Here is a 12,826-nt window from a genome sequence, read left to right as displayed (position 1 = left end):
TTTCACACATCGCATAGATGATGATTATGCAAGGAATGAGGCGGATAATGGGGTCCCGTGCCCCGTGGCAATTGCTGGACGCTTTCAACTCTAAACTTTTGAAAGTGAACAGAAAGTGCGAGAAAGGATTCCGAGACGTTGTTGTATTCAAACTCAAAGTCGCTCGTGTCATCAGCAAACAGCAAGGTCTCCCACATATAAACATTCGCAATCCAAACGCGTAAGGTCACACGTCATACAGAAAAGAAAAGAAAAATTTCTTGTATCCAAAGAAAATAGATTAAAATTTATTAATATAAATTAATCAATTTACATTTTAAATATATTTTTTATTAAATATATATCACATTAAAAAAGTATTATAGACATAATCTCCTATAAACAAACCAATTATTACAAAATATACACCAAAGAAAAAGGCGAATCCGTAGACAGGATAAAAGAGAAAAATAATGCGATCCTATAAAAAGTAACTATGACTAGGCACTAGCTAGAGCTGCCTTGCGTGCTACTAGGATTTCAATCATTCAAGAAGATAAGAATGGGCTAAAATTGAAAGCCGGTTTTCTAAATTTATTTGTTGCCTTCCCTCGTAACGAAGGAAAGGGCAACATTTACGGATTTGCCTCGTCCAATTCCAATTCGTTCGTTAATAAGCAGTAATACTCCACCAGGTTTTGAAGGTTCACGTATGATGCCCAACTATTCCGTACTACATTATTGTATCTGTAGATTTTCCCTTTCCCGCTATAACTCTTACGTAAGGTATCTCTTGATAAAAAACAGCATTCAATATGTTAAGATGGCTTAACTAATACTCCTCAATTTAATTGATCATGAAACACGAAACTAAGACCACCCCCGTCCAAGTTCTAGAAATTCATACTTTGTTTCCATAAGATTTTAAAAATTTTCAAAGTTTTTTTAAATATATATTTAACTATATTTGCTCCCCTAAGTTCTAGAAAGTTATACTTATATGCATATATATATATATATATATGAATTAATCTTTTATACATTAATAATGTATACACTTTTACCATTAGATACATGACGCATACTATGAATTTGAATATGAAACTCAAATTTTGCATATGTATCATATATCCAATCGTGATAATATATATATATATCGTCAGTGTATATAATATTTACTATATATATATTAAACTATTTTGTTTTTCAAAATTTTATGTTAACTCCAAAATTTACATGTGTTTGCATTTTGCCTCCTCAAACTAAATTTTATAATTCCATGAATTTCACTTGAATAAATCTTCAAGCCAAAGCGTAAATCAATTATTATCTAAAGATATACATGCCACCACTGCGAAGATATATGAATTAATCTTTTATACATTAATAATATATACACTTTTACCATTAGATACATGACACATACTATGAATTTGAATTTGAAACTCAAATTTTGCATATGTATCATATATTCAACCGTGATAATATATATATCGTCAGTGTATATAATATTTACTATATATATATATATATATTAAGCTATTTTGTTTTTCAAAATTTTACGTTAACTCTAAAATTTACATGTGTTTGCATTTTGCCTCCTCAAACTAAATTTTATAATTCCATGAATTTCACTTGAATAAATCTTCAAGCCAAAGCGTAAATCAATTATTATCTAAAGATATATATGCCACCACTGCGAAGATATATATGAGATACCAATCTGTTAAATTGGTAGCATATTCATGTTTATTGTTACTTAAGCTAGGAGACATGAATCGAGCATTCCAACAATAACGCTGACAAACATAGGAAAAAGGCTTAATAGGCCATCACTGTGAATAGCATGAAGCACTGAAACTACCCCATTATCTAAATCTTAATCAAATCAAAACTCATATCCGATTTGGGTTCCATTTGTTTGCTTCTTCTCTAAGACTTGGACCATTGACTGGATTCGCAAATGGAAGGAAGCAATTGCCCGTTTTTCTTTTCTCATGCAACGTCCAAAAAAAAAAAAAAAAGGCAAAGGACTGCTGCCGACTTCCTTTAAATTGTCTCTATCAGCTTTCCATTGGTGCAAATTCACAGGCGTCAACAACACATTAGCCGTTCCAATGCGTGTGGATTGCGGTGTATGTTCTCTTTTTCCTTTAGAGGATGACTCCAAAAGGCAAACTTTAAAGTTACAAAAAGAAAAGCTGCAAAAAAAATCAAGACAGCCAATATATTAGTGCCAAAATCTCCAAAATTTTGCAATCTTGTGTGACACTTTTTATTGACATGACGTCCTCAATGGTAAATTTTCTCTTTCCAATTGTTTGGAGGAAAATTACTCCATCAGGAAATATTCTTTTTGTCGACAACGATACATTTGTATAACCTATTCTATTATAATTTAGGGGGGAGAGGAGGCTAAGGAGGCTGTGGTAGGGGGCTAGTGAGTATACAGACACAACTAAATCAAGGGAGTGCCATAGCACAACTCTTAGATGTTTGCAGGAAAAATACTCCACCAGGAAATATTAAATGAGGACAATTTGAAAGAACTTTGGTTGCATGAGAGCAATTCAGATAGTCACAAACCATAGATAATTTTTTTTTTGGACATGTAGGTTAGAATCATTTTGAATAAAGGCATAGAATAAAAAATTGGAGACATTTATTCTTACCAAACTTATATGACCACCTTTTTTTTAAGTAAAAGATTTTGAACTACCTACTTACAATTGCTCTTCTTTTACCATCTAACTCAACCTTCTCCTGACTCATACCACCACTTATTTGTTACCATAGATACTATTGTTAAGATATATCCTGTAACTAGCAATACAATTTAAAACATCCTCGAGCACTAAACCGCTCCATTTGATATTGAAAGACTAAAGAAATAGAGAATTACACTTTCAAATTCTAAGAGTCTCATGGTAGCTTGTTTTTGTTAGATAAATCAAATTTACAGCTTGTATCTTTTAACAACTGTTTATTTTTTTTCAAATTAAAACGTATAATTGTCATTGTAGTCTTTTTGCATAGCACACGAATTACAGACACATTAATTATGAAATCAAATACAACATATATCAATCAATTGGGAAGCTCATTCAAAATCCATCCCATTAATGTGCAAAGTAACATGATAACTTTTTTGTTTTGGGTCACAAATGATGAAACTTAAAAGATCCAATCAAATGCGGATTGGAAATTTTGGGCCGCTGGCTGAGAGTTTATTCCAACAAACAAGAACGAGCCACCCTCCAGTCGGGGCAACTAACAAAATCGGGCATACTAAGACGGCCCAATATAAGGTACAACTTGGTAATCTGGACGGCCTATAAAATCTAACTAGCCAAACAATTAGGGTTTTCTCTGACTGCAAAGGGAGTCTAGGGTTTTGCTGCTTCATCCTTCAGCCCCCGTCTCTGCGGTGAATCTTCCCAGCTCTTCAACATGGTTAGCTCTCAATAGCTCTGACTGTTATCAGGATTTGGTTAATAAATCGAAAGTTTAACCTTTTCCTTTTCGACTTAATTACTTGTTATTGCTATTATGATTTGTTCATTTCCTCTAACATGGGATAAGCATAGGCATTTTGTCTTTCTTTCTTCAGTTTTCTTCAATTTATCTGTTTTTCAGATGGCCAATGCGAATGGGGTTTTGGGGGGGGGGGGTTGTAGATGGTGGAGGGAAATTATATTTGTTGTTTCACTAGGCGCTGAAGTTTCTTGGATTCGAACTTGCAAAAAATTTATAGTAATTATCTGTATTTAAAATCTGGAAGATGATTAAGAGTCAACTTTAGGTGCTTTCTTGATGTGGTCGTTTTAGCTTGGAGAGTTTTCGTGATTGGTTTTTGTCCGGAGTATTTTTGGTAGTAAGGAAATGAATCATGGGAAGTTCTTGCTGTAGCTTGTTGTGGTGTTATTATATGTTATATGGTCGTTTGTTAAAAAAAATCGTGTCATGGTTTTGTGCACAGATTGCTGATTGCAGCTTACTTTCGTAAGTTTTTATTTGTTAATCTTGTTGAAATTAATTTTGTAGCTCTAATTTCATCATGCTTGTTTAATTTTTGCAGACTAAGAGAACCAAGAAGGCGGGTATTGTTGGGAAATATGGTATGTATCTTTTCCTTTTTTGTGGGATCCTTTTACATGGTGTAAAGAATTTTATAGGTGCTATTAGGAATGTGTATGAATTATAATTAAGTATCACCAAGATAAATATGGACAACTCATGATCTACCTACTTTCACAGACTTGTGCTAGTAGCTCAATGTAGGTGTGATGTTAGCTCACCATTATTAGTAAGTTGTTGAAACTTCTGCTTTTTAGCAGTAGCAATTCAGGCTGAAAATGTGTGTCTGTGTAGGAGCTGTGATGGAGCATACACCCTGTAGTTTTGTTTCATTGCATGCGGTCATTCTTTGTTGGATGGTGTGTTTGCTGTCCAGCTTTGTTTGTGGTATTGTTAGTCTGTAACATGACATGTTTCATCGATTTTCTGGTGAAACATAGGTACCCGTTATGGTGCTAGTTTGCGAAAGCAGATTAAGAAGATGGAGGTTAGTCAGCATAGCAAGTATCTCTGTGAATTCTGTGGCAAGGTATATATAGTCCTTCTCTGTTCAGCCTTTGGTTTGATTTTATGCAAATGCTTATGTAATGTGTGGTTTATTTGCAGTATGCAGTAAAGAGGAAGGCTGTTGGAATTTGGGGATGCAAAGACTGTGGCAAAGTCAAGGCTGGTGGTGCTTACACGTTAAAGTAATTATCTTTCAGAAATGCTTCTCTATAGAGGTTCAAGCTCATAATTGAAATCTCTAACCTTTTTTTTTCCTTTTTATTTTTATTTGGCAGCACTGCTAGTGCTGTGACTGTCAGGAGCACCATCAGAAGGTTGAGGGAGCAGACAGAGAGCTAGATCGTGTTTTTTCTTTTGGAGAATGCTGGAGATCTTTTTGTTTACTTATTCGAATTTGATATGTCAAATCATTTTTAGATGAAGAAATTTCTGGAATCCAATATGCATTGTCACACTGTGTTTTATCTTTAGAATATTCAACTGTTGTTTCTTTTATATTTCCCAGTTGAAGTAGCATGTTGCACTTGTCATACATGTCTGTTTAGCTCAACCTTGGACGAGTAAGCCATCACTAAAATGAGTTTTCATCAATATTAAGCACTAGTAACTTGCTTATTCCTGTATAGTATTTGTGATCCGTGTTCGGTTTTGTTGCTGCTGTGGTAATAGTTTCGATCACTGCAAATTGTAGCATGACACTGGAAAAGGTTGGGGAACTCCGTTAGAAACTCACTGTTGCCGTTGGCCCCTTGTAGGATTGTTCTTCTTGATAATTTGTTGGACTCTGCCAAACTCGGGCACATGTTCCTTTCTTTTTTTTGGGAGTCTTTTTTGGTGGTGGTTACATCTGAGGGTTTAACATCCATTAGCAAGCTACTACTCTTGGGGTTGCAACCTCTACCACATCCTCATACAGCAGTGTTCTGATGCTCTCCGGAGGTGTCTGCATCACGAGCTAGCTTGTTCCTGCCCGTAAGCTCATCTTGGCTAGTGCGTTACCCTATTTCCTTGCCTCCACGAATGGATAAACTTACAGTCCCAGTTCCTTGCTGTCCATTTTTTAATCTTCCTGACCAGGTTTCCATGCACCCCATCTGTGATGCTCCCAGTTATCATCAGAATGCTCGACAGTGAATAAGATTCCACTGTCACCTTCCTATTTCCTTTATTCCAAGCTAGCTCTAAGCCTTGTATCAACGCCCATTATAGTTGACAAAATTTGCAAAGGAAAACGAACGATGTGATGAACCAGTATAGTTGATCAAAGCTCCAAGTCAACTGATATCTTCCAACTAACAAAAGATTTGATTCTGAACCATTAATAATGAAGGCAGGCGTGGATGGAACAAATTGTACACAATGCAATGGAGGAATGTGGGAACAAAATGTACACAAGTTAGCTCCTAAGACCAGGGAAAATGGTGGGCCTTGACGTATAAAATGAAGAACCTGATGCCACAGTTTAATGTAACAAAAACGGATAGTAAACAAATCGTTGCGGTTCTGTCATGGCATGACGGATAAGACGTGTCATTAGGGAGCCCTTAGAAAGCTTGGAAAAGAAAAAGGCAAAAGGAGGACTCCTGAAGCCTGCAATCTAGATTCGGGAGCAAGCTTTCCTTTTCCAAGCAACGAAAACCATGACATGAAAATAAAACCCCAGCCTCAGAAGCACAGACTGCCAAAGGATGAATGAAAACTTAGAGCTGGAAACAAGTTTTCTAGGTGCCACAGGTGTAAAGCAGCAGGCAGCAGGCAGCAGGCAGCAGGCTGATTTTGTTGCAAGGTTCCAGTAAACCTTCCACGTATCTATCAGGGAATTGTAGTCTATGTTCTTTATGAGTTGAATATTTTAACTTTCTTCGTTTTATTTTCTTTTTCTTGTTCTTCTTAAAAAAAGAAGTCAAGGTAAAATACTTTCTTCCTCGTAAATATGCACCGAGAAGGAGCAAAGCCAATGAAATTTTTTCTAGTTTTTCTCTCGCCAGTAATTGAAATTTTAATTTCTTCCAGTTTCTTTTTTGCCTCTCCTTGCTTAAATTACAGAACTAAGATAAGATAAGTGTCTAAGCGACATCTTTCTCACTGCTATATAATATTTATTGTAGGATACATCATGCCAAGGGTAATTTTGGAAACCTCCCTTGAGATTTTTGTCAATTTCACTCAACTCCCCTCAAGTTTAAGCAATTACAGTTGCCTCCCTTGATGTAGTGAAATATCTGTAATGTCCTCCACTTGGTAGACAATGTACAATTTAAAGCAATAGATTTACAAAACAAAAAAAAAATCCAATTTCTCCATCCAGTGTCTATTTCTGCTCCTTTATTTCCTAAATTTTATACTACTATACCCTATTTTTATTATATTCAATTTTGTGGATATTAAAAAATTGAAACTATAAAATCAACAGACAAGCAAATTATGTGTCAAACTAGAAAGAAATGAAGAGGCTCGTGGTGATAGATAAATAAATAATAAAATTGATGATTGAAATAGAAAAAAGACCAAAGATGTGGAATTTATTGTATTTTGTTTGTTATTAGGAATTTTTTTTTTGTAAAATGTCAATAATTTGCATAAGAATATCTTTAGTTGGATTAGTAATTGTTAGTTATGATTTTGTTGTAGAGATAGAATTTATTTTCTACTTCTTAGATGTTCATATTTTTAAGAATGTGAGAGTGTTATAACAGTGGTTCTAAACTAGATTAGCTTGTATTGGAAAGGTGTTAGGGCATTGAGATTTAATTTTGGAGTATAAAATTGGTTGTCAGTGAGAGGAGGGGAAGGGGTGTGTGCGTGTGTGTGTGTGTATTTTTTTTTTCTTTGCATGGCAAGCATTTATATTATATGTACAACTTAGAATCTTTTGGGCGGTTATTTGAATTTGGAATTGGAGTTTATACTTGGATAGTTGTTAAAAATTAGGATAGTTGATTGGTGCAAAATATGAAAGAAACTGATTGAGAGTATTGTATTTTTCTTTTTTAATTTTGTACGAAAGAGCAATTTAAGATTTTTAAGAGAAAATCTAGTTTATTGGATCTACATTGTTACATAAATAGTAAAAGTAAGGGAGGTGTATGTAATTTTAAAAATCTAACGGAAGCTCTCTGCAATTATCAAAAACCTCAGGGGAGGTATGTGAAATTATCCCATCACACCAACGAGTGGGATAGGGGACATCTAAAAAAAAAAAAGAAAAAGAAAGGGTAGGATAGGGGACTCCAATTTCGTATATTTCAATTTTCTTTTCTTTGCTTCTGGGACTCAAAAATTTGCATTCCCTTGGCTCTGTGCTTCAACTGGGGGTACAAGTTGGTCCACGAAACCTCAGAATCCAACCAATCCGGTCTATTATAATTTGTTTTCATCCATCTTGCCTTTTAGCATTTGTTTTGATTTGGATTTAGATTTGCGTGTACAAGCTGTGGTGTAAAAGACACCATCCAGAACTTGTTTGTAATTTTGGGTGCACAAGGCAAAAAGGTAAACCCAATCCTCATGGCCAGAAATATACAACTAAATTTTGTATTACTATGTTATAACAGTTCCATTAGTTTCTCAGCAGTTATTAACCATAATATACAAGGCCGACTGGATTGAGGTTTTCCTCATGGCCAGTACTGAAGTTGAACTAGCTAAAAACTACATGAACAAAATGACTAAACAAGGTAAAAAGATCAAAAACAGGAAAAGAATAAAAGCCAGAGGCAGCAAAGCGGACAGATCTCTCTCTCTCTCTCTCTCTCAGCCAGCTGCATGAAGGTATAGAGGTTGTTCCGCTTAGAAGTCAGTTATATTTCATGCACCAGAAAAAGGGTGCAGAAATATACTACGTCATAGGCCATCTCAAGGAAGCAGCAAAAGTAAACTCTTCAAGATATTATTCAGTTCTGTTAATCTACACGAGGCAAGTGAAGGAAAATATCACCAGCACCATCTTCTTCTAGCCATTTTGGTTTGTTGGGAGCCTAATGAAATGAGACTGACTCACCATCAGCAATTCTTAATGAACAGGAATTGGAATATCATCACTATTACTCCTATGATGCATTTGCTTCTGCACAGCCTTAACAGCTGCAACTCTAGCTGCATTGGCTGCTTTGTTAGCTGCAGCAACTGCGCGGTTCACTCTCTCATCCACCTTGGCCACATCATAAGCTTTATCTGCTGCTCGCCGTGCTTCCTGGATCCAAAGGACAATTTTGTGTTAAAATTATTTGTTGTCAATCAAAGTACATAATCTTAGCATCTACTTTGCAAATGGTATTCAACTGTCCAGTCAAAATGCGCAAAAAGCACAAAGAAAACATAAGAATATGCTTCACCGCACGAATTTGTTTTTAACCAGTCTTTCCAGGTTAAGGAGAGAACCAGGCAATGGCAGCAAGACCAACCAACAAAGAAAAGGCCTTTCTTAGTTTGATATAACAAGTTCTTATTATTTCTGTTAAAAGCATAAAAAGTATGCTATGTCGATTAAAGAAAAGCAAATGACATTTGCAGACCTGTGAGCAAACAGAAGGATTATAAGTGACATGTCAACGGAACCAAAGAGCAGCCAACAAATTAGATGAGGGCATCCATATTTGCGATAAGTTGATATGCATCTAATCTATGTAATGGTTTTCCACAACATCTTCTTAGCATTTTTCAGACCTCTCCAACCCAGAGATGTATATGAGTCAAAACAAACATGAAGCAAAGATGATACTGCTTTTCATGTACATTTTAAGTGAATGAGAGCTGAGTTTACAAACGAATTTGACTGTTCACAAACAGCTTGTTTACAAATATGAAAAAATTGTCCACATATATAATCTCGAAATTCTACTTGTACAGAGAGTAGTTATGTTACTTTTATAGCACTCAACACACACATGTGATTCACATCCAAAGAGGATTACATCAATAGCACAGTATGACTAATGTCTAAAGAGCAAAATTCATAAATGTAGCTTAAGATGGGAGCTCTTTGATAACAAGCTCTCCATAAAATGTCCTTTTATCGTGTTCAATAATAATTAAATTAGCTCAAGTTCTGTTCATTTACTAACAAATGCGGTTGAAGAAGCCAATTGGCAGTAAAGAATGAGACATTCTCTACAACTAGGATCATTTACTCGAGCCTGCAATCCTTTCTCCTTATGGGGAAATATACAAACAAAATGAAGAAGAAAGGGAACATTTTCTCCAGATGTTAGTGGAGAACGTTTGAAATCAAAATAAAATATCCATTTACCTGAACTGCATTGAGCACCTTGGAATGGTAAACTGCGACAGGAGATACAGGATGGGACGCATTCTGTGTGCTAGGGACATCAAGAATCCCATTTTGCCAATGCCCCGACTGAGTTTCCCCATTCCTAAAAGTGTACATTCCGAGTCCTTGTCTTCTACCCTCATGCCAGGATCCTTCATACCGGTGGCCATTTGCAAAAGAATAAACCCCAAAGCCATGCATCTTATCAGCAAAGTATTCCCCAGCATACGTGTCTCCATTCCTGATATATAATATTCAATTGGGTAAACACACAAATCTCACTCAATTAAAGGAATCAAAGAGCGGTGGGGACTACTGTATGTATTTATTCTTGTAAATCTTAAATGTAGACCTCTATTACGCACAACTTAATAAGCTTCTTCTATCCGATACATCTCAATAATGATGAATTGCAGCGATGAGATGTAAAAGTGACATCATCATAATCATGTACAAGTTTGCATTTTCTGCAGCCTTGAGACCTTTAAACTTGCAGAACTATGATCTAATAAGTGCTGTGGCCTGATTTTTGGCACAGAGAGATTATGTCATATGAAGTTGGAATGAACCACAAATTTATACATGGGAACAGCTTGTCTGCAAGTCAAGGTTGAGAGAAGGGACTGCCTAGAAAGCAAAGAAAGAAATGGCACCATCCATTTCATTTAGTGAAAAGTTCTCTTAAACCAGTATGATTCTTCCTTCAGGAATTAAGCAAATGGAATAAATGCCATATAGGACTACAGCTTCCTTGTACTGCCTACCCTCTACACTAGATTCATTTCTTTTTTACACCCACCTACATAGGAAATTGAATCACTTTCAAAGAGCTAAGACCCCAAATAAGGATAGTTTCTCAATATTGTTCCCTTTTCTTCTCTCATCACCAAACAGGAGGAATTATCACTATGGTCTCATTCTTAATATCTTTTCTCTTGCAAGTTGAAATTAGTCTTCTACTTCCTTCTTGTCCTAATTTACAAAACATTCAAGAACAGTTAAAACCATTTAATGCATTCCAGTATATCTTGTTCAGGATCAGACATCCATATGGAAGTAAGAGAGCTGTATAACATTCTAAAGCACATGAAGTATGCAGACCGTCCAATTTGAAAGATGAAAAGTCAAATATGCAAAGTTCACAACTGCAACAGAATGCCAACAATTTACATTGCTGACAGAAAATGTATCAGCATTCACAAATTTCAACAAGAACTCCGGAACTGATTCAATTCAAACACCAAATTAGGTATTCCGAGCAGTTAAAACATGGTGACAAAAAAATTATAAACTGAGAAGCAAACAAGTAAAATCTTAGATAAACATTTTACCTGAAGTGGTAGTGACCCAGGCCATGCTTGACACCCCATTTGAACTCGCCTACATACCGGCTACCATCCTCACAAGTATGAACTCCACACCCGTGGCTCTGCCCATTTGACCATTCCCCAGCATAAACATCCCCAGTATAAAATCTATATACACCAAAACCATGTCTAAGCCCCTGTCTATACTGCCCCCTATACCGGCTGCCCCTTGCCCAAGTCTCAACCCCATATCCATCATACTTGCCATCTACCCAATCACCCTCATACCTCCCGCTCATATAATAGTAATAAACCCCACTGCCACTACACTTACCCTTGTGAAATTCCCCCTCATACACATCCCCATTGCTATATGCCTGCACCCAACAACCGGAGTTCGCCCTTTTCTCGGTCTTAGGCCGCGACCCTATTGACCAAAACACCGGCAAATGCGGCCGGTTAGTCCCAGAAACCACCTGGCTAGACGAGGGAAGCTTAATCGGGAGCGAACGGGCCAAGAACAGCCTGATGGAAGGCAGCCGAGGGAGAGCTAAATTGAGAGAAAACAACAGGGCAGCCGAGAAAGCAAAAGCAGATAGAAAATCAAGAACGAAGGAGTGGCTGGGGTGGGAAACAAGGAAGTAGAAAAAGGGGAGGGACAAAAGTAGAACAAGGCGGATGTGGACGCGGAGGCGCCGGAGGTGGAGGTGGCGGAGGAGGCGGCGGTAATGGAAATTACTCAAGAATTTGTAGCAAAAAGGAGGTTGAGGAGGAGACTTTTTGGGTGCAACTGGGGCCGGAGAAAACGGGTATTTGTGAAGAGAATTCGACAAAGTTGGGGACTTTATCAGAGAATTTGAGGATTTTGTGGAGAATTGAGATTGGCCCAGATGGGGTCTCTTGTGAGGGGTGGTCTTGGTTGTAGGAGACGAGGCAATAGAGGGGACAATTGGCTCATTTTCATTGATGATAATATGCAAGCTGTGATTGTTATTGGGATTGTCAGAAAGAGAGGAACAGGGGGAAGAAGGTGAGTTTGGGGGCGGAGATGATGGTGAGGATGACAAAATGGAGGCAGCAAAATTGTTGGGGGTGGTATAGTGAGAAGAATAGAATTGTTGGGGGTTGCTGCTGTGTTGTTTGTGGTGAAGGGAAGGAGGAAGATTACTCAGAGGAGGGGTGGGATTGAAATCGGAAGAGATGCCACAGCTTTCTTTTCCGATCTGAACTTCTGATTTCTTCTGATGCATTACATATCCTACCACAAACACCAATAAGAACCCCAAAAAGGAAGCAGAAAACAAAAAAAGATAGGAAACACAAAAAAGAAGACTTTATCCACTATCAAAATGATACTCTATTACCACAACAATTCAATTCAAGAAACCCTTTCGGATTTCCAGCAAAAAGATTGCTTTTTTCCTGTTTTCGCGTCCAAATTTGCTTGCTTGGTGAAATGGGATGGTTGTGGAATTGTCGTTGGAGAGTGGAATTTTGCGGTGCTAGTAATGTTCTGGTAAACGGATTGGGGGGGATGGTGTAGTCTTTGTTGAGGGTGAGTTAGTGTGTGAGTGTGTGAAGAAGAAGTCGATTTTATACTTAGGAAGAGGAGAAGAGAAGGGAGGGGAGCGGAGAGTGCGAGGAGTGGACGGTGTCCGAAGGAGAATGAATTTGAAACTCAGAGCCA

At 37.0% G+C, this 12,826-nt stretch overlaps 2 protein-coding genes across 2 annotated transcripts; one reads left to right on the top strand and one right to left on the bottom strand.

Annotated features, from left to right (window-relative positions):
- The first annotated feature begins 3,335 nt into the window (after positions 1 to 3,335).
- LOC113761310 (60S ribosomal protein L37a) lies at positions 3,336 to 5,186 on the top strand. Its single transcript, XM_027304246.1, has 5 exons — positions 3,336 to 3,432; positions 4,058 to 4,097; positions 4,497 to 4,585; positions 4,663 to 4,745; positions 4,839 to 5,186. Exons 1-5 carry the CDS (start codon positions 3,430 to 3,432, stop codon positions 4,900 to 4,902), a joined length of 279 nt encoding a protein of 92 aa, XP_027160047.1. The 5' UTR covers positions 3,336 to 3,429; the 3' UTR covers positions 4,903 to 5,186.
- Positions 5,187 to 8,081: 2,895 nt separating this feature from the next.
- LOC113763478 lies at positions 8,082 to 12,817 on the bottom strand. Its single transcript, XM_027307305.1, has 3 exons — positions 11,164 to 12,817; positions 9,812 to 10,073; positions 8,082 to 8,755 (listed from the first exon to the last, which is right to left on the bottom strand). The coding sequence occupies exons 1-3, from the start codon at positions 12,387 to 12,389 to the stop codon at positions 8,576 to 8,578; spliced, it is 1,668 nt and encodes a 555-aa protein (XP_027163106.1). The 5' UTR covers positions 12,390 to 12,817; the 3' UTR covers positions 8,082 to 8,575.
- Positions 12,818 to 12,826: the final 9 nt, after the last annotated feature.

Source organism: Coffea eugenioides, chromosome 2, assembly GCF_003713205.1.
Source record: "Coffea eugenioides isolate CCC68of chromosome 2, Ceug_1.0, whole genome shotgun sequence".
Classification (NCBI taxonomy): Eukaryota; Viridiplantae; Streptophyta; class Magnoliopsida; order Gentianales; family Rubiaceae; genus Coffea; species Coffea eugenioides.
This window is presented reverse-complemented; position numbering and strand designations above follow the sequence as displayed.

What these genes read in the sequence shown, in the direction of transcription:
- LOC113763478 (XM_027307305.1), bottom strand. Translation starts at nt 12,389, where the DNA reads ATGCATCAGAAGAAATCAGAAGTTCAGATCGGAAAAGAAAGCTGTGGC. An exon ending in CTGGGTCACTACCACTTCAG is followed by an intron (nt 10,074 to 11,163) that starts GTAAAATGTTTA and finishes ATTATATATCAG; the next exon opens with GAATGGAGACACGTATGCTG. An exon ending in AGGTGCTCAATGCAGTTCAG is followed by an intron (nt 8,756 to 9,811) that starts GTAAATGGATAT and finishes CTTTGGATCCAG; the next exon opens with GAAGCACGGCGAGCAGCAGA.
- LOC113761310 (XM_027304246.1), top strand. An exon ending in GGGTATTGTTGGGAAATATG is followed by an intron (nt 4,098 to 4,496) that starts GTATGTATCTTT and finishes GGTGAAACATAG; the next exon opens with GTACCCGTTATGGTGCTAGT. An exon ending in TCTGTGAATTCTGTGGCAAG is followed by an intron (nt 4,586 to 4,662) that starts GTATATATAGTC and finishes GTTTATTTGCAG; the next exon opens with TATGCAGTAAAGAGGAAGGC.